This window comes from Amblyomma mixtum, chromosome 3, assembly GCF_055824585.1.
Source record: "Amblyomma mixtum isolate Tamu chromosome 3, ASM5582458v1, whole genome shotgun sequence".
In the NCBI taxonomy this organism is placed as follows: Eukaryota; Metazoa; Arthropoda; class Arachnida; order Ixodida; family Ixodidae; genus Amblyomma; species Amblyomma mixtum.
The window spans coordinates 37,149,641-37,171,621 of NC_143014.1; the positions used below are offsets into that span (position 1 = coordinate 37,149,641).

Here is a 21,981-nt window from a genome sequence, read left to right on the forward strand (position 1 = left end):
TTCCAACCCCTTTTTACCTTTAGGAAAATCACAAGGCCTCCACTACAGAAGCTAGAAGCAAACCATGCAGCCTGGTTACTTTTGACAAAGACTGTACATCTTTACCGTGAAGACTTAATTCTCTCGCCTCAACCGCTGGCTCGGCTACGTTGAAACTGTGCACAGAACTTGGGTGTTGCGGTAACTTTTGTCTCATAGTCAGTTTGTCAGCAGTACTTACATGGTTCAGCCACGCATGATGCAAACCCATGTCTGCATCGAAATGGACGAAACTAAAGTAGCCAACTCTGGGCTTTCGCGGAAGGGCGCGCGCGGCGCCATCTGTTTGCTCAGGAAAGCATTATGACGCGCTGGCCACAGAGGAGGCGCTGGCCACGGCCACCTGGATGCCGTGACCTGGATCGAGCGCCGCGCGCGCGTGATCGGGGCGGCGGTGTGATGGCGGCTTTCAGTTCGTCGATCTCGGCCACGGTGGAAAATATACACCGTGATCTCGGCGCAGACGATTACAGATTTACATCATTCGCGGCTGCATCAAGCATCGTTGTAAACCTTGCTACGAGACAAAAGTTACCACAGTTCGCAAGCTCTGTGCTGTTTTACCGCAAACGAGCCAACGGTTGAGGCGAGAAGTCTTCACGCGTCTCATTAAAGCCCGCCACTATTTATTTTTTAAAATAGGGTTTTAGAGGCAAAGAGAAATCTTTTTGCTTGATAGTAATACCAGTCAAGAGGTCATTTTCGCTCACAAACCACTAAGAGGCACGGATAAAGCGAAACTGCACGATATATTGTTGAATTAACAGTTTCCGTTCGTGTGATCACTAACCAGGATTGACGCAGCAGAGGAAGTACGTTAAGATTATTAACGCAGGAGGAGTGTCAAGAACGTGGAATAGAACTGGGAGCTAGTGACAGCAGCTACTACTTCGATTTTCAGCAGCAGTCGCAACTGCTTCTCCCCTCACAGAACAAATGTTCAAATATCGGATGCATAGGCGAGATCAGAGAATGAAAATTACGTACCGCAAATTTACTGGAGTTCCAACATATACTTATGTGTCATTTCAGAAAATTAATATTAAGTTAATTTCACACACTTGGAAAAGCACGGCATCAGAATACCTTTTACCATGTGCCGGAACGGTTGCAAAGTTGGCATGGAAGCAGTAGGTATAGCTCAGTGGGAATGGGTCACTAAGTACGCTGGAAAAAGCACCAGTAAGGAGCGCGCTAGCATTCTACGGGGACACTCGAACTCTGGCACCAGTTTATTTTCAGACTGGAAGTGTCAAGGAGCAATTCCACTAATGCTAGTTTGTTTGCGCGAACAAAATACCGAAGCCATCTCAGCAACATAGGTGCAAGACATTACTCCTGCCAGGGAGCTTTCGCGACGGAAGTGTATCTTTGCACCATACCCCATAGAAACACTATGCAGTTTTGTAAGAACCCCGAATAGCTGTATGTGAGCGTACGCTTGAAAACTACTACAGCGGTTCTGTCATGCAGACTTTCCGCTCAACCGAACTGCAGCTCCTTCCGTTTTTTGAAATTTGCACAGTGATCATAGCGCACATTATCAGGCGGTGTACAGCAACCGAGCAGTGCAAGGGCTCAGAAAGCTGCTCCATGCCATTGTTTTGGGTCTGAACTCATCAGCTACACCTTAAATATATACAAATCTGAATAAAACTCAAGGCACTCACGTACCACCACAGCAGCTTTTGCACCTCAACCCACTAACGGGCACTTAAGTGCTGCGCTCTAAAACCAGAAAAAACGCCTGCTGGGAACAAGACTTCAGCTCTCGTGACCACCACACTGCGGACACTTCTGCCACTGGCCATTAGGGGAAGCTGTGAAACTCTCGCAGTTCTAGTAACGTTAGCCACGCTGATGGCGCACTACAGTGCTTGCGAGAAGGCCAGTAATTCCGCATTTTTGGTGCGCACCAATGGCAATGGCAACAATGGCACATTTGATTTAGAACACGGTGCACACTGCCAGTCTTATTGCGCTCTTTTTCAAGCAGCACAGCATACTATAACGAATTCTTGTACAACTCCAGCACGAAGCAGAAGATCTCTCTCAAAGGAGACTTGCTCGCACATCGCAGGGGGCTGGCGGGTGCAAGGGGATTACCAGATTACGCATGACATCACGACAACCAGTTGGCTGGCGGGCCTCTTTTGAGAGGCATTTGCCACAAGGGTTAATCTGTTGCTAAAGACGTAGCTCCTGCTGCAACTAAGACTGTCTGCCTGGACAGCCGGTGCACAGTGCTGATTCTAGGGCAGCGAGCTGATGGAGTAACCGACAGCGTTGCAGTCTTGCCATCCATCCACGTGTGCAGAGGGCGATCAATTTCCAGAGAGCGGGTTTTGAGAGAGAGCAGTAGTACAGCTAGAGAAGGAAAGTGGCGCAATAGATTTGATGACAAGTTCACAGCTGTACTCTGCAAGAGATAAATGTGTGCATCCCCAGTGTGCAGACCTTCATGCTCAACTACCGAAGCGAGGGCTCCTCCGTTTGCTGTGCGCGTCAGCTTCTAGCACTCAGTTTAAGCACACTTCCTACTAATCGACAAAGCAGTTTTCGTGCAACGTTGTCGGTTACTCCAAACTGCTCTCAACTCGCTGCCCTAGAATTGGCACTGTGCACCGGCTGTCCAGGCAGAGTCTTAGTTAACCCCTGTAAAGTAAGTTAACAGGGGTTGTTAGATTAACCCCTGTGGCAAGTAGCCCTCGCACAATGGGCGAGAGCCCCGGGCCAGAAAGACGGTGGCAAATGCCTCTCGATAGAGGCCCTCCATTTGCTGTGTGCGTCAGCTTCTGGCACTCAGTTTAAGCACGCTTTCGACTAATAGACAAAGTGCACCTGGACTATCGTCACACCCTGTGGCCCACAAGTTGTCTTTTTATCCACAGGAACAACTGGTCAGCATTTCTGCCAGAGACAAATGTGCAAGGAACCTTGCAATTCCTGTACGAAATGGAGATTTTCCTTCGGAACCAGGACTATGATGATGGCACGCTCAAGACCATTCGCAGTCTGAAGACTGAACTGAACCAGTACAGGGCACTGTCAGCATTCGCAAGCCGCTCAACTGTACTGCCAAAACTGCTGCTTCTGGAGACCAAGCACTAGAGGGACCATGTGGCATCTGATGCCCGGCCAAAAACAAGCTCCACAATGCCAAAAGAAGGCTTTCAAATGAACACTTTAATAAGAACCGTTAACATCAGCCATACACTTTCAAATAAAAACAGTGAATTTTATATAGACTGGCATTACAGTCAATGACATTTTCAATATAAAAATATTGCTATGAAATATGTACAAGTACAAACTCAGTGCTACTGTGAGTTGCAAGATAATGTCAATCAATGGAATTTGAAACGGTTGACTATACCGATGAGATGGTGATTGTGAAAAACAATGAAAACAAATTAAACAAAGGGACAAAAAGGAACGACAGCAAATTGAAGCTCACTACTCACAACTACAATGTCATATATATATATTTATAGGTAAATATATATATATTTATGTATAAGTACAACACTATTATTTTACATGGCAACATTGCAGAAACTTTCTGCATTGTTTATTATCCTTTTCAAAGCATGCAACTCCAAAATATAGAACGCAATGGGAAAGGGGCAGAGGTGCGCCTACAACATAAATAACAGCTGTCGCACACGCACGCGCACACACATGCACACAAACATGAGCACACAATCAAGTTTGATCAGATTCAATTTACAAAACACCAAGTACTGCTGGCCCCTGGTCAAGTAACAAGAAGGGAAGCGTACTAGCAACAACTGAAATATGGCTTATATTACAGGAGAGAACACACACATCCAAATAACTCACTGCCAGACTTATGGGACGAGGAAGAAAAAATGTACAAAACCACAGTCTCAAGACAAGAAAGCGCAAAAACTGTTGGCGACAGGCTACTTGACCTGCCGGGACGACAAGAGAGACAGCTCAAAAAAAAAACACACTCGGTGGGCAAGCCGAGACCTGCCAGATGTGTCCAAGGCAGCGAGGGCCGAAGATCACTTGGGGGGGTCTCAACACATTTTGGGGTTCCTCTGCCTATGGCACACACACTTTATTTCTTGTTGGGGTTTGAAGCAGAGTTTGCCCGGAGAATCACCAGGGCATCTTTCACAGCATGGTAGATCACATTTTTAATCTGCAAAGACAACACATTACAACGAAATGTCACCACAGCACCTTGGGGAGTATGGAACAACCAGATATTGATCAAGGGAAGCCGCAGCTCAATGCTTTTTTTCTCTCGTTATTTCTGGCGAGCTAGAAGCTGAGGCTCACGAATTGCGAGGGTGGCATTCCCGCCATGAAAGCCTTGCTGCTTTTATCATCGCCTACCTCACATGATGTGAACATTGTAACTGCTGCTCACTAAAGGCATGCAGAGATTGCTTGCGATGTCACAAATCACAGGTTAATACACAAAGCTGCTTACACGTAATAAGTTGATGCCTCAGCCAGAATGAGTGGCCAGCACATGGTATGGATGCAAGTTTTTCTGCTGTTTCCTCTGCCACTGCTCTCATTAAGGCTGCTGCCATTAGCAGCTAGCATTAAATATTCATGGTGTTACAAAGAAGTCACTGTACTGTCCAAATGAGATTTAAAATGGAAGCAGCAGGAAAGAACAATCCATGTTTTGTGCTTATTACAATCCAGCTTCAGCAACCCAGAAAACCCAATGCTATACTTTAGATGGCTCTAATGTTAAATAAAGGCTAGCTAAGTATACACTTGCTTAAAACATTTCCTTCCTTTAGGAACATCTACAATTGGCATGTACAATTGCATTTGCACCTAAGAGCAGCCTAGGATGGAAAGGAATGAGAGTCATAAAATACTCAAATGTTCCTTTAGCACTAGCTGTTAAAGTGGCCGCAAATCAAGCCTGGGGTTTTCTCCTTCTGCATGCATACCGTATATACTCGTGCAAGGGCCACACCCCAAATTTGGCAGCCAGTAATTTGGGGGGCTGGAAGAACCACCGTTTCATGTGTACAGAATTTTCCCCCTTGTACGTTCTGCTGGGAGCTAATAACTGCCTGCGGCACTCGGTACAACTATGGGTGCGTCGTGCCACAGAAGTGAGAATGGGGTGCACCCATGTTTGCAGCGCATCTCCTTACGGCACCGCTGCGCCCGCCAGACTCGGGAGCCATAGTCTCGTGCAATTCGCCCGTATCACTAGGCCTAGCGTACTCTGATGAAGCAGCCGCGATAATGCATTCAATCTAGTCATAGCTAAGTATAGAAGATGTAACCAGTTTATCGTCATACAATAACCTTTCATTAAATTGAATGTATAATTGATTTCCGCAAGGCCTTCGACAATGAAGCACGCAGAAAAATGAGCCAGACAAAGGCTACCTCATGATGGCCGCGGGTCACACGCTGGGGCGCTGCTCCTAACAGTCGACCAAGGCATGCTGTCAGTCCAGCGCCTGATCTTTGTAGGATCTTTACAACTTAGAATCACATGATGTTTTACAGTAAAGTGATTCAGCAACCTGTTTTACTCCGGGCGATTAATTCGCACCTATCAGACACACGCCCTATCATCCATACTTTCAATGCATTACGCATTTGAATAATTCACCGGGGCTGCGATAATTCACCATAAAAGTGCGTATCGCAGCATAAACAGCGGGACATGTAAATTGGGGATCAGTATGAGCGGCACCCAGTCAAAACCATCGACGAAAAAGTGCGGCCTTTACCCGAGTATATACCGTATTTACTTGCATAATAGGCGCACTTTTTTTTTTTTTTTCAGAAAATCTGGCTCAAAGTTCAGGGTGAGTCTTTTACGTGGGGTAAAATTTCCAGAATTTTTTTATACTCGTGCTTTTAAAACTAAAAATACCGTATAAACGCACATGTGTAAGGGCTGCACCCTGTTTTCCTGAAGGAAATATTAAAGGGAAAGAGAGATCAGTGAAAGGGCCACACAATAACTTTCCGCAACCCAACGGGAATAGCCTTCAAAATAAATGCAGGCGCCGTGGCCTCCGCAAACAGCTCTGGCTGCGAGTAACAATGCGCTTGATCGAGGAGGCCACATGCGCAAAGGAGCTTCTAGCTGCCCCCCACTGATGGCGCCAGAGGCAGCGGTACATCATCATCGCCAAATTGTTCCTCCGTGCGAGCTTCCGCTGTCCACACCGGCATCAGTGTCATCAGCTCCAGCTTTTTGTGGCTGTCAAAGGCACGGGAGTTGTGGCAGTAGTTGTGGCGTTTGTGTGCTGCCGCCGAGCGTTGCAATTTTAGCACGACGGGCAAGCACCTTAATAGCTACACGGCTGGGAGTTTACGGCGGGCTGGAAATTCGACGTGGCCGAGAAGTGCGGTGGTTGAGACTGACGTGCCTAAATTTTCGTATGAGACTCCAAGCGCCAAGGTTTTCGTGGACCGAAGTCCGGAAGGTTTCCAGATGGAAATGAAGCTTTCCAAACAGAAGTTTTAAGTGAGCATCCCTGAAAACTGTGTGCGGAATTTGGCATGCGCGGCTGATCCCTGCAATGTCGTACGTGCTATGGGTCCGCAGCAACTGCTACGGCAACAACGGTAGTAAGGAATAGTTGTCAGTTCAGCAAAAACTTAAAATAAGCTTGGGTTGTGGAATGTGCATTTTTTTCCCCCAGAGATTGGAGGGGGGGTCTGCTTGCAATCGTGAAAAATACAGTATCGATCACAGTGCCAAGTTAGGGGTGCGCCTACTATGAGCAGAAATAAAACAAATTATTTTTTGCGACTAAACTGGGAGTGCGCATAATATGCGAGTGAATACGGTACTATACACATTGTACGGTACACCCAAAGAGATCACCGAAACCTTAACATTTGATCTGCTCCAGAAATACTCCTTTCAAGCCAAGGATGCTGAAGATTGATTTCAATGACACAAAAGCAGCTGTGGCCTAAAAACGCTATGATACAAGGCTTCTTTGTTACACTAGGATGGGGTCGCAGTGGGGTGTATGTTTCCCAAAAATTTCACCCCAGATAAGATGAGCAGCAGGCCAGGGGACAGCTTGTACGCAGTGAAATAATACATCATCGGTGAGTACCCGGCAGCCCGGCATTGAACCTTGCACCTCTCGCATGCAAGGTGGATGCTCAGCCCCATAGGGTTAGCGCGAGGGCATTTTTGCACTTCACCTCAATTGAAACGAGGCCCCTAATGTCCATGAACCGAATCGTTAAGAAGTGTGTGCATGATTTGCATGCAGGAAACAAACATAGTATAGTATCTCACCTGAAGCTTGTCCTCGTGGTTTGTGTGGGTGTCGGACAGCTCACGGAATTCATTAGTCAAACTGAAGCAGTGGCCAATGTTTTCGGGAGAGACAAAGTCTTCAGCCACCTTAATACAGCTATGCAAGTTTCGCACCTGCAACACAAAGAAATGCAAGATATTCACTTAATGCCACTGCTGCTAGATTCAAAACACCCACAGCAGGCAAGTGGAACCTCCAAAATTCCGCAGCCACTTTCCGCTTACAGTAATTGTAACGAAAAATTGTAACTGCTAGCAATTAACAAAAAAGGCTCTTTGCTACAGCCATTTCATATTGCAACTTTTACGTGCAGCTTATTTCTTTTTTGGTTTTCACCTCATATGTTCGGAAACTTTTGCAAAATTAAACTGCTCATAATATTTCTGAACCCCTCTCAACAACCTGGAATACCTTCAGAGGTACAGGCAATGGAACCATTAACTAAGTGAGGGCGACCGCGCATACGGCACACCTTCGGGTGTTGCTCCAGGTGTTTGCGCAAAGATTGGGGTTGTCATCTACTCCCCGGACACGATTGTTCCTTCCCCTTCATTATTTCCTTTCAGCAAGGCCTGAGAAACTTTTTTTAGTCTGGAAAATTACCATCTCAGCAGGAACTAGAACTGTGATTATATGGAGGCTTTGTAATGATGCTACAGTGCCGCAGTGCTGCTAAACATCCATCACCAGGAAAAAAAATGAAAAAACTTACAATGCTTGCCTGTTGTGCAAGAGCAAGAACAGAGCACTAGCAACAATGTGCTACCAAATAGCATTCCACACAGGGAAACAGCCGATTACAGTAGAATCTATGTGATATGAATTTGTAATATTCCCTCGCTGGAGTGTATTGTGTTGTTAGTGGCTATTTATTGTTTAATATATAAGTTGGTTACAAGCCAATTTGATCACAGCACACAATAAATGAACAAGGACCAGTAGAGTAGACATCACAAAGCGCTGACTGCAACTAATTTTTGGCAAGTTTTCTGCGCGAGCATATTCGTCGAATTGTATATTTGCTGGCGCTTTTTGTGTGGGAATTACTAGCTGCCGTCAGTGCTTTGTGGTGCTAACTCTGTCGGTACTTGTTCTTTTAGTCTGTGCTGTGATCAAATAGCACTTTGGATGTTCTGAACCCTCACTGTATATACGTACAGTTGTGCCTTGTTAATACGACCCCCAATAACGTGGATGTCTCAAACTACAGACAATTTGCCACAGAACCAATTTTTCTCAGTGTACCTACGTCTCGTTAATCTTGAAACTCGCTGTCCGGGTAATGGACAACAGAACAATGCACAGAGCATATTCGGGCCCATGCATTTTGTCTCAATATGCACGCTGATAAGCATAAGACCTCTACTGCCCCAACAAGACGTTTCATTTTCTGCATTTTGAGTGTAGGACACCAAAGAAACGGTGTGAAAAAGTGCAAATGACTGAGTGATGGCCCTTTTCTGTTGTCATTTCATGCTGTACAGAGCAAATCTGCCCAGTCAACGTGCCTAACCATTTTCCGAATCGCATGAATAACTGTGAAGCTCTCCGCAGCTTATGCCACGTAGAAAGCCGCATTCACTAGCTGTCAGCTGGCTGAGTGCTTATATGTAGTAGTGGTTAATGGGATGTGAGCAGTTGTAGCAGGAGTAAGGTCATTTAGCCATGGGACGCCTCAAGCGCATCATAGACCACTCGGCGCATCAAGCCACAGCACATTATTTCAAGAATAATGGCAACCATGGTAATTCTATTTGAACTATACTGGCCATCACTATGCAAAGGAGCAGACCTTAATCATACCACTTTTTCTTTTCTGAACCTATTTTTTCCTTCACGATTCATTGTTTTGGACAGTTTTGCCATGTGTGCGATGCACTATCTGGCCATTTCTGCACCATGGTAATACATGCACGATGCCGAGCCCAGCGCTGGCAAGAAATCTTCCTCTGGAGAAAGCACGTTCCCACAAGGCAGCTTCCTCACAGTTTAATGTGAAGGTGTGCGGAAGCCATTTCGTAGGGGTGCAGCACAGATGCTCCGCGAGTGCAGTTGCGTGGGGTCACCATGATTCTCAGTCACTGCAAAAGCTAGTCTACACACCTGTCACACGGGCATTTCGAAGGCCCTCGAACGGATAGTCAACCAATTCAAAGGCCACTGCGCACTGCTACATCAGCAGTTTCAATGGCCATCGAGTCAGTAATCTGAGTCAACAGGGCAGCGCTGAATTCTAGTAAGATTTCGAGGGCCTTCGAGCACTGCTTCGAAGCAGGACCAAAGCGCACTTTTGTGCATGATACGTTTATGAAAAAAAACAAGAGCGAACATTATTCTCCTGAACTGTAAAGCAAGCAGTAAAAACATTAGTCTGTACAATAATTTAAAAATTGTATCTGTCTCATTTCAGGTCCACTAAATTGATATTCGCCATTGCAGAAGATGGAAACGCCAATGGTATCAGTGCTGCCAGAAAATTACAAAACTGCAACAGCAAATCGTTCAAAAGGCAACGTCTTTCAAGACAACCCAACTGGCCTTTAATAATAGCTAAAACCTCCCATGATTCCAAAAAGTATTCCAACATTTAGTTTAGATTCATGAAAACATTTTTGTTATATACGCAACATCTAAAGTAGCGATGTGGTGCTCCACAAGGTTAGCGTAGAACACAAGTACTATTTCAATAGCCACCGAGATTTGTCATCTAGGAGCGACACTCTTTCAAGTTGAATAGCGATTGAGAACCTCTAAGACTCTCGACTAGATGGCCATTGAAACTGGCAGTGTGACAGGGTAGCAGTACTAACCTAAGGACACGAGAAACAGTTTACCTTAAGGGGGGACGCGGCCTTCGAAAGCCAAAAAATCGCGAAAAAATCGTGTTTTGGAAAACCACGTATTTGGGTAGAACGTGTTTTAAACTATCTTTCCTGTAATTATCAGCGCGTAATTCATTGTAAAAGTGCTTCAAATAAAATATATAACACGTCGCGGCAGCTGCTGAGCAGCGAGCGAGAGCTGAAAACAACTCTATTTCGCGCAAGCGCCATTCCTCAGTCGCTCAAGCGAGCGCCGCCATCTTGGCCTTGTTTTGTTTGTGAATTCTTGCGCTTTTTTTTTCCGGCATCCCCGGCGGCGGCGGCTGCACGGTATAGGCGTGGCTTGCTTGTGAATGGACGGCTCGCGAGACCTTTCGAATTTCCCGCGGCTCAAAAGCACCGCTGCGATTGGACAAAGCTTGCTCACGGGAGGTCGCGTGTCTGCTATTGGCTGCTGCGCGTGCGTCACGTGGCCACCTCCGGCTGCCGCAAGGCTCTCGTCGTCTGCAGCGTCTCCTTCGTTGCGGGCGTCTGTGTTCTTCCGGCATTTTTGCGATCGCCGATCGTTCACCGTTCTTTGTCGTGGAGTCCTAGCTTTTACGGTCCTTCGCTACGTCGTCGTCTTGAACAGTCGCGGGCTGCCGGGCACAGGACCAACGCTGCTTTCGATCCCGAGGCCGGTTTTCTTGCGCGCGTCACGCACATGGTCTGTAGTCATGGGTCGCACGTTTCAAAAGAAACGCAAGACTGAGCTTGCGTACGGAAAGCGGAAGCGCCGACCCCCTACTGCACGGAAGTCACGAAAGTCACCGAAAGTGATCGTCGATGATCCGGACTCGTCAAATGCCGATATGCGGGCGCCGGCATCGGACGTCAGTGTGCCGTGCGGTGCCCCACCAAGTCAGCCACCAAACAGTGACAGCGATGTCGCCCTGGATCCTGGAGCGTCCACAAGCTACGGCAGCGTACCGGACAATGCAACGGAGTTGCGACGCATGTCAGATTCGTCAGCAGAGGACTGTTTCCTTGATGTTGGTATTCAGCGTGAGGCTCTTCGACGCGACACTCAAGCCATTTCTGAAGTGATAAACGGCGCGTCGGCAGATGCCTTCAATCAGCGCAGCTGTGCCGATGTTCCATGCAGCGGGCGTCGTACCATTCAAGAACAGAGAGAGCCAAGTTTTGTGTCCGCGGAAACGGCACAAGTGCGCGCGTCCACTGTTCGCGAGTCGCTCGGCGCGATGTCGGCAACTGAGCGGAAGTTCACGCTGACCGCGCTGCCGGAATCCGATAATACGCCTGCATCAGAAGATGAGTACGTAGTAATGCAAATGGGCGCTCTAAATTCGCTGATTGGGGCTGCCCTATGCCCGATTTGCCGGAGGCCAAGCCTAGCAGTGGACCGGGACACCAGACTTGGACTTGCTGTGAAAATGGTGCTGAAGTGTTCTTGTGGTTTTATCAGCTCTGAGTGGTCCTCGCAAAGAAAGCAAGGTGCGAGGGCTTTCGACGTAAACCTCAGGTCTGTGCAAGCAATCAGGAGCATTGGCAAAGGGCCCACTTCTCTGAACGACTTCTGGGCAGTGATGAATGTTTCCCACCGAGGACTGCACCAGAAGACATACCAAGGGCATTTAAAGAAAGTGCTCAAGCCAGCTGCTGAAGAGGCTGCACAAACAGTTTTTGCAGGTGCTGTGGAGGCTGTCAAGGATGTTTACAAAGAAATGGACATCACCTTCACCAAGAACATCACAGTTGTTTACGACGGCACATGGCTGACGCGTGGGCACAGCTCGCACATTGGTGTAGGCTGTGTAATAGAATTTTACACAGGTCTTGTGCTTGACTGTACAGTCTTGTCAAACTTCTGCCTTGGGTGTGAGATAGGGCCAACTGAAAGCGACGCTGCGTACCACGAGTGGAAGAAGGCTCACCAGTGCCAAAAAAACATTGATGTCAGCGCAGGACGCATGGAAGTTGAAGCCGCACTGCAGCTTTTTGGGCGCTCCCTTGACAAAAACGACCTCAGATACACAAATGTAATCTGTGATGGAGACAGCCGCACCTACCTGGCCTTGTGCAATGAACAAATATATGGGTTCATACCTCTCACAAAGGAGGACTGTGTAAACCACGTCCAAAAAAGGATGGGCACAGCACTTCGCTCTCTTGTGAACAAAGCCAAGAAGGGAGAGGCACTCGGTGGGAAAGGTGGCTTGACACAGGATCTGATAAAAAGGCTGACAAGTTATTATGGCCTAGCCCTGCGCAGTAGCACCAATGTGGCAGAAATGCAGAGGGCAGTGATGGCAACGCTACATCACATCTCATCCACAGATGCTGAGCCCCATCACGGTCTGTGCCCACCTGGTGCCCACCTGGTGCCCACAGCTGGTGCAGGCACCGTGCAGCTGAGGCAGAAGGCAAGCCACAACCTCCGCACAAGTACAATCTTCCGAGCAGAGTTGTGGAAGCGCTGCTACCGGTGTACCAACGCTTGTCCGACCCTCAGTTACTGGCTCGATGCAGTGGCAACAAGACACAAAACGCTGCCGAAAGCCTTCACTCAGTGATTTGGACACTGATATCGAAGCAGCAGCATGCCTCCCTCTTCAGTGTAGAAGCAGCAGTACACGAGGCAGTTGCTAGGTATAATGCAGGCAGCTTGCGAGCTTATACTGAGCTTTGCAATACACTGGGCGTCAAACCTGGTGCCCTTGCCCTTCGGAGGGCTGCAGAAAAGGACTATCAGCGAGCAAAAAAATCATCTCGTGTGCATGAAATCAAAGGGCAAAGGCCCAAAAAGTCACCTGTGACCAAAGACAGTGAAAATTACTGTCCTGGTGCTTTTTGAGAGTCGTGAACTGCTCCAAAAACTTTGAGAGACGTTTTCTCGGAAGTGTGTTTTGGGCATTCTGCTTTGTCTGTGGAGAGGGTAGCGTGGGAATGCCTGGACCAATTTTGATCCCGTTTGTTTTTATGTATTCCCTGAAGTGTGCTTTAGGGTATGACAGTCTTCAATATCTCATTCAGGCCTTAGTTTTTTTTTCTACACCTAATTTGTGAAGGACAATTTCTGGCACAGTTAGTGAAGGTGAACATGATGTTCTCTGTAAAAAAATATAGAGGGCTTAAAAAAATTTTGGAACTGTTGTACCCTGTAGGGCTCTCTTGAGCAAAGATTAAAACTGAAGGCAGCTCCCTGGCATGTTTTGTTACAGTGCCAGTCTTCAATATCTCATTCAGGCCTTAGTTTTTTTTTCTACACCTAATTTGTGAAGGACAATTTCTGGCACAGTTAGTGAAGGTGAACATGATGTTCTCTGTAAAAAAATATAGAGGGCTTAAAAAAATTTTGGAACTGTTGTACCCTGTAGGGCTCTCTTGAGCAAAGATTAAAACTGAAGGCAGCTCCCTGGCATGTTTCGTTACAGTGCCAGGTTTTCCACAAGCGAACACATGTAACATTTTCTAACTTGAAAACTATTCAAGATATCATAATGAAACTCCATATTTCTTTATTTAAGACACTTTTGAGTGTGGCTACCAAGTTTCATTGCTCTAGGTCAAAGAATAAAAAAGTTAGCTTTGATCCCCACCTCCCCCCTTAAAACAGATTTTTTTTTTTTTTAACACTGAGTTCTATAAGCAACCAACCAAATGGTCTCATTCTGTTCCATCTTATATGACAATTAGCCTTAACAGAGTTTGCTGCCACTTATGTACAAGCACTGGCGGCACTTCGACATCGATTGTGTCTGCTGAACTCTAAAGAGCTGTCTACTGCGCATTCCTCAAGATGAAGTGCAAAATTCTGGTGATGAGCTTCTGATAGCATCACTACAGTTCTGATATATGTGATCCGCTGTGCTGGTCACCGTAAGCATGTATTGACAGCTGTTTCCATTACTCGGCCAATATGATAGATATTCCAACTCTTTTCCTGGTTTCCCAAAGCTTGGGAACGACCTTTACAATGTGTTGACTAACATAGAAGTAAATATGGCACATTATACCCGAACAAAGTTTAGTTCACTTATCTTCAAAGCAACACTTGCACCGCTGGCGACAACTGTGATGGTTACCTGCTGACAACACACACACATATGATGGAAAGCAATGGCAAGCTAGCAGAGCAGATATCAACAGTTCTTTACCACATACTAACCCACAAAGTGTACACAGTGATGCGATTGGCTGAAGTCACTTTGGAGCAGCCAAAAGTTCCTTTTTCGCTTTTGGCGCAGATATATACCGTATTTCCCAGTGTATAAGTCGCAATTTATCCTTAAATTTTTTGTTTTTACAATTTATCAATAGCGAAAAATGATGCACCACCATAAGCCATCGGTGAGTGAAAAAAAGCATTGAGTTAGTATAGTTTTAGCGCAGCACGATCCGCTACCATGATCTGCTGCTGCAGGGACCCAACTATGCCAACTACGCTCCTCAGGGCCATCTGCCCAATGCGCCGATAGCTCACCACAGATGCATTTCACAGTAGAGGAACGCGAATTGCACTACGCTAAAACTATTTTTAATATGTTATCATATGGCTAGAATCCCATAATCTCGGAACAACCAGACTGAATGCGGCGGCCGCACAAATTGCACACTGCCGCCGCATCTAGTCCAGTCATAATCGCCTAAAGTTTCATTTCAGCGCTGCATCCGCATGGCTTCGTACGCGCCGTGTGCTTGTACTCAAAACGATATTGCCTGCGAGGCGAAGCAGCTACAATGCAAAACTGAAGCTGCGTGCCACTGAATATGTGCTGGAGCACTTCAACCACGCAGCCGGGAGACAGTTCGACGCGAGTGAAAGAAATTATCCAGAACTATCCGCTCTTTGATAAGGCACCGAAGAAAGCTCTAAAATCAATACCCACTGAGGCCTTCATGGTAGCATGCCATTTCCACACTTCGGCCAAGCAAGGACGTGGAAGTCAACACCGGCGCCGTTTACAACTGCTTGTGCCATGCGCATTTTTGGCGTGCCCTCCACACCGTGGGATGACCAATAAATCCCTGTGTGCTGCAGGCCTATTTTGCTGTGTTTTCATTTTACGGGGTTACAGCGCGCCCTGCGAGTTCGCCCTAGGAATCTCAGAAAAAAAGTTTTTCCACTAGTGCTGCCTAAAGCAGAGGTATAAATAACACATGGTGCCAGAGAATTGTTTGTAAGGAAGCATGAAGTTTTGCCGCAGGCTTGGTGCAGATTACTCGTAATTTGTCTTAATGTAGCAGCATGTAGCAGGCTTTGCCCTTTGTTGCAGCAATCACATCACTGGTGTACGCGAACACAACACGAACCAAAATTGAATGAGAAAGCAGAGCACACACACCTGGTGCGGAGCCCCAGCGGGGATGAACACTGCTTCGCCAAGACACTGGGCGATTGCATAGCCCTCAACGGCATACTCGCGGTAGAGGCGTTCTCGTAGCTCTTGGTCCAGATACCAGCTCTGGTCATGAATGGGATCATGGTGGGGCTCCGGCTTCTCACCACGCTCCTGTGCCACCTGCACCATGGTACAGCAAAAGTCATGAAAAAGTGACAGACAGACACATCTGCTGTTGCAAGCAGAATACATATTGCACTGGCTGGCCCTCCCAACCACTAGTCATCATTGTCACCCCAAACAACTACGTCCAACAGGAGAGGTGTCTGACCTTCAGTTACATCAATTTAAACCTGTCGGGTGCTAGCTGCAGCCACCCTGTCACCACACCCTTCCTAACCACATCTGACATGCTGCTGGCGCCTGCAGGCTTGCAGCCGGCACGGTTTCCCTCTTCCCAGCTCCTTACATGCCCCTACTACCTATGGCCAGCTCCAGTTCGCCATACAACCAAAGTTAACACAAGCATATTTCGTTTTGGCAGATATCAAGTACCGTATTTAATTGATTGTAGTGTATCTTTTTTTAACCAAAATTAGAAGTGAAAAGTCACCCCTCACACTATACAGTCGACGACCGAAAATTCGGACGCCTGATTATTCGGACTTTTTCGCGGCACCGCAACATGGCCCATAGAGCCAATGTATAAGAGTGCCTGAAATTTCGGACGCACCGCAACTGACAACTCTATTTTTCGGACCTTGTTTGCACTTGCCGCCAATATATCAAGCTGCCATATAATGTGTACAGTGGAACCTCATTAATTAAAACTGCAGGAGAGATCAAAAACTTGATCAAACAAAACGAAATTCAAGCTTAAAGGGTGCCTCTTAACTAGCGATGCTGAAATTCTGCGCGAGTCGGCACATTGTGCTCGCATGGTTTCAAATTTGTACTGTTCTTGAATGTATTCCGCCGCACGAACTTGAACTGTAGTCTGAGCTCACGAACTCATCTGTGCAGAGTCTTACGTCCCGAATACGGAAATAGGTAGCAGCAAAGCGTGTGGGAGGTGTACGGCCTCACGGAGACTGTGAGCATGGGAGGAAACGGTGGTGCATTTCAAAGCAAGGTCAGCGTACCCACGGCAAAATGCACCGCAACCCGACACTTCTATTGTGAAACCATAAAACAACAACTGGCGTTTCGATGACAGGCAAGATGCCTCATTATACGCAAGCCACCGCAGAGTGCTTATCGCCGGATACGATGCCGATTTTGGCTCTAGTCGCTAGGCCCTAATGGCGAAGGCCAACGCGGACGGAGCGCTTGCTTCAGCCATTTCTCAGTTCTTAGTGTTTCTCTGTCTTCGCATTCCGGGCCCATCGTATTGCGGGCGCAACGCAGTTCCCGCAGCAGCGTGTTCGCTTTCTCATTTAGACTTCTGCAACCCGTGCGTCCATCAGCGACATGCTGAGGGCAGCACAGCCAGGCCGAGCTCTTGAAAGTCACCCGTCATCCGTACATACCGTATAAACGTGTGTAAGGGTCGCAAATGTGTATGGGCCACACCTGAACTTTCCATGACCCAGGCAGGAATAGCCTTCTAAATGCACGCTCCGTGGCTTCTTTGATCAGCTCCGGCTGTGAGCAACAGTGCGCTTGATCGCGGAGGCTACGCGCACGCACGGGGGGCGCATGGGAGGTGCCGCCCATGGATGGCGCCCGAGGCCATGATCATCAACAACAACTCTTTTCTCCGCTGCGATTTCCCGCTATCCACATCGGCATCAGTATTACCAACTCCAGCCTTTTGTGGCGTATTAGAGCGTTCACCGTAATAGTTGTGATTGTGGCTTTCGCGTGCTGCGGCTGAGCGTTGCAGTTTTAGCACGATGGGCAAGCTCCTTAGCTACACGGCTGGGAGTTAGCTCTCTTGGGATGAGGCTTCTTTTGGGATAAGCGTGCACCAGAGCATAGCACCAGCTCATGAGTCTAAATACTACGCGAGTGACGACTGAATGTAAAATAAATGCCGCTCATCCCTTGGTTGGTGTGCTTTTACTTGAAAATAATTGTTTTTTCGCACATCGCGTACATAGGCCGCACCCCAAAAATTGGTCCTCAAATCTGGAAAAAATAACTACGGCCCTTATACGCGCTTACACGGCATGTTGCGGGGCGAAATATATTCATGAGGTGCTTTAGAATTTATGCAATACAACTGGCCACTTCCTCCGGCATATTGGTAATAATGGTGAATACAAGCGCCTGTTGTGTTATCTTCTTGTCTTTGTCTTTTTGTGCGCAGTACCCCCCCCCCCCCCCCAACTACGGGAAACGAAAAAAGTTAGAATGCCGCAACGGTCAACCAACGGCAACTCCCGAGCTACAAATACCCTAGAGTGATTAGCAAGATCGGAGCAGCGGCGGAGCTGTCAAACTGTTTCAGTTTCCGCAGTTTTGCTATGCTGCGTTGGCAACCAGAGTATCAGAAAAGCCAAATCCGGCCAAACTTTCACCCCCTCAAAGTTAAAACTGCAGTCAAAAGTCGTTCTTTGTGTTGATCGAGATCCCGTGCATGTCATGTGTTCTTTCACAGCTTACTGCAGTCCACATCTGCTTACTGCAGTCCGCATGATGGCAACATGTGCTCAGTATGACACTTGTTTTAAGGGGGGAGGCTACCCTTGAGCATCATCTTTTTTATTTATTGAGATATCTGGATGGAATTTTCAGGGTAAGCTTGTAGCACACACATTTGAAGAACTACCAAGTTTCATGGAGCTGTGCCCACTGGGTCTCAAGTTACATGAGTATATCAAGGTGGTTTACATAGGTTCCTTGTGACATGCCTGGAGAATTTGAAAAATGTGCTGGCACTTTGAAATTCAGCATAGTCATTCCTGGATAGGTACCCCAGGGCAAGACAAGGCCCTTTTTCTAAGTTTTTTTGCAGAAAAATTTTAGCACAGCCCTGAACTTTGTGTTACTTATTAGACCCGCATTAACCAAATTTTAATTGCTTATTGCAAATTCCAGAGACAATATCTTCATAAAACGGGCTTGTCTTGCCCTCTAATTTATTCAGGTATGGTATAAAAGAAACCCCATGAAATTCTGATAAGTGGTTCCCAAGATATGGCTTTCACTAGCAGCCACACCAGGCAAAATATTGATTTTGAGAAAATGGCCTTAGAAGATTGAGAGAACACAAACTTTTTGTTTCTCGAGATATCTTGATGAAATTTTCAGGGTAGGCTCACAGCATGAAAACCTGAAGAATTACCAAGTTTCATAGAGCTGTGCCCGCTGGTTCTCAAGTTACATAAGTATATCGAGGTGGTTTACATAGGTTCTTTGGGACAGGCCAGGAGAATTTGCAGAATGTGTTGGCACTATGAAGTTAATTAAGCCGCTAGTTAGTTAAGCCGCTGCTAAGACCGGCGGCCGTTCACTTCGCCACGGTCAGCGGGCAAGCTCCGTTTGCTCGAAGTGCCGTTGAGAAGCGCTGCAATATGGTTGCGCACGAGCGCAGTCACGTGGTATTTTTTTGTATTTCGTGGGCTTTCATTAGATGCTGGAAAAAAGGACCCCATAGGAGATACGATACTGCAAAAAATTGGATCGGTTGTTTATAGACATGCTCTACAACATAACGTAAGGGTCTTGGCACTAAAATGAATATTTGAAAATTTGCACAATTCATCTTAGTTAACTAAATAAGCGCAATGAAAAGATATTCTTAGGAGCTCCACATGATGGCGAACAATGTATTGTTGGTTTCAGCAGGCTGCGGTTTACCGCTTTTTTTAAATCCTTGGTTCAAGTTACGTGAAACACCCTGTACAGTGATATGATACGCGGCTGGTAGGGTGAATTCCTCCAACTCCATCCCTGCCTACAAAAGCGTGTGCAGCACTCAGTGAAAATTATAGCCAGAGGGCCCGAATACTGAGCGCCTCACAGCTTCTACCGCGATTCCAACTGCTCGTTTTATAGAGCTTTTGTTTTCGTCCGAACACTCACCAGAGTTTCAACAAGAATGATACTTGCCGGTGTAATATGGTTTTGCTTTGCCTGCTTCATTTTAAATGGAGTATATACCCCTTTTCATACATGACAGGCAATGCTGCGGACGAACTGCGTCCGTGACACCATATTACTCTGCCCTGTATCATCCGTTCTCGAAACTTCACAGAGCAGTGTAAACCGAAGTGGTAGCACTGAAAATTATTGTCACAGCTACGAAGTACTCAGTGTTCGGGCCCTCTGGCTATAATTTCCAGCTGCAGGACGCAAATGTGGGAAGAGGTAAACGAAGTCCAGGAAGTGCTGTGACTCGCACTTAAGGTTTGTCGCGATGAAATTTGCTTGTGTTCACACTTTGGTTGTATGGCGAACTGCAGAGCGCGGCTGGAGAGGCCCTGCTTTATCCAGCTCATATGACAACGCTGATGCTTTCAGCAGGTATGATTAGTCTCCTTTCAAATGCAGCCAAGTACTGCTTTCACATTTTGCGAGGTGCCATTGTCCTGCTTCAAATATCATGGGTGTCGCGAGGTTCAAAGTTGAAATCAGAACTACCGAAACAGTAAACAGACGCCACTGAGAGATAGCACCTCCTTTTCCTGATGGAGATTGCGCTGCATATTAACGAGACTGGAACAGCGAATTTTGCCTGAAAATTGTTTGGATCTGCACATACATATAATCGCCACAGTGAGGTGTCCTTCACTACAGCAGTTTCTTCGAAAAATATCTACTATAACCAAAAAAAAAAGTACAGTCTATGGAAGGCAAAATGGGACTGCTGCTTCACTTACTATATCAGTGTTCCCCATAACAGTTTACTATGACAGGGTTCTATTCTATACTGAACTGGTCATTCTCTGCTGTCAAATACTGGAATGCTAAGAGTCCTTAACACCACTCCTGGCGCAGTGGTGCAGCAGCTCAGCAATTCGCCATTGACCTGCGATGGCAGGTTCAGCCGCCGGTGGGGACTGGCGCGAGACCCAGACTGCTGTTCCTAAGCAACTTCTTGCAACCAATCATTAATACAGTCGAACCCGGATATATCGAATTCGAAGGGGATCGGAAAATAGTTCGATATAGCGAAAATTCGATATACAGATATAGGCTAAAACTGCACTCCCGATCATAACAAATTGTGGCTTACCGTTTGGAACAGCCGCGAATCACATAGTATGGGCGCGCAATGTGAAAGCGCTTTATTTCGCGGAAAAAAAGATCACTAATTTTGGGCTGCTTTTTCCCCTGGGAAACAAAGTTCAAAACACTGGCCTCGATCTTCTCGAGACTGTCCAGGTGCGAGAGCACAGTGCCTTCCATTTCGCCGCAACAGCGCCGAATCAGGCTAACGCTGACGCCAGTTCAGTGGCTGCGCACGGACGCGTTTCTTCGACAACACAGTTGCCCTCGTCGTCGCTGGAGTCGGCGTCTTGAACGCCAGCTACCGCTTGAACTTCGCTGTCAGCGTTAAAGTCCTCAACGGTCACTTCGGACGGAACGGCGCCGAGAAAATTGGACAAGTCGCGAAACGCGTCGTCCAAGCACTCGTCATCTATATCTTCCGGACATTAATCTCCGGCCACTGTTTTGGCAAGGCCTGCCTTGCCAAAAGAGTTGGCTACTGGGGCCTGCTTCACGTCGCGCGTTGAAACACAGGCACACACACAAAAAAAAACAAGCGAGGCGCAGATGGAGCGATAAGAGCGAAGCCTATGCGAGCGGCAGTCAACGCGGCTGCGAAGGAACGACAGAGGGAAAAGAAAGAGCAGGGAGAAAGATCGGCGCTTTGGGCTTCGTTTTTTTTTTTTTTCTGAGCTCTCTCTTTTCCCCAGACCCACGATGTGCCCACGAGCGACCGTTTTCTCTCTCTCTCTTTCCCCAAGAAGCGTGGTCGCCGCGCGTCTCCATGCGGCGCTCTCTCTTCGCTGATCTCCAATGACCTTGACGGAGCACACGCCGGCGGTACAGGAGGAGAGGAGGAGTGGGAAAGCTCGCGCCGGTGGGGCGCAAAAACGGGGAACAAAAAAAAAAAAAAGGGCCCTGCGCCTGCTGACTGCGGAAATGTTCTCCGCTGAGGCGGCTGAGGACCGGACAGGAATGTCTTTGGGGAAAGCGCACCTTCCAGGGGCGCGGCGCGGCGTTCGATATATCCAATGTCCGGCGAAAATGGAATTCGATATACAACGCAACTGTCCTATACTTTCACATAGTATTTTCAAGGGGGTAATCTGTGTGTTCGATATAGCCAATAATTCGAAATATGCGGGTTCGATATATCCGGGTTCGACTGTATACCTGTCACAGTGGGCAGTTTCTCACAATCAAGAGGCAGGTTGTGATGACGCCGCAAGGTCATGTGCCCTAGGTGGTCCACTTGGGTAATCGACCCAGGTTAAAGGCCCCGTTACGCAGAAAATCCAGTGTTGGTGTTGCGAA

At 47.2% G+C, this 21,981-nt stretch overlaps 1 protein-coding gene and 1 pseudogene across 14 annotated transcripts in view; one reads left to right on the plus strand and one right to left on the minus strand.

Annotated features, from left to right (window-relative positions):
- Positions 1 to 3,204: 3,204 nt before the first annotated feature.
- Positions 3,205 to 21,981, minus strand: part of LOC149349674 (uncharacterized) — a 289,088-nt gene continuing 270,311 nt past the window's right edge. For all 14 annotated transcript variants that reach the window (XM_089578727.1, XM_089578725.1, XM_089578732.1 and 11 more), the window contains 3 exons: positions 15,514 to 15,690; positions 7,325 to 7,459; positions 3,205 to 4,210 (listed from right to left, as the gene is read on the minus strand). In XM_089578727.1, coding sequence (XP_089434853.1) covers positions 4,127 to 4,210; positions 7,325 to 7,459; positions 15,514 to 15,690 — 396 coding nt within the window. In that variant the 3' untranslated portion in view covers positions 3,205 to 4,126. The remainder of the gene's footprint in view (positions 4,211 to 7,324; positions 7,460 to 15,513; positions 15,691 to 21,981) is intronic.
- Positions 10,187 to 13,389, plus strand: LOC149349675 (uncharacterized; annotated as a pseudogene).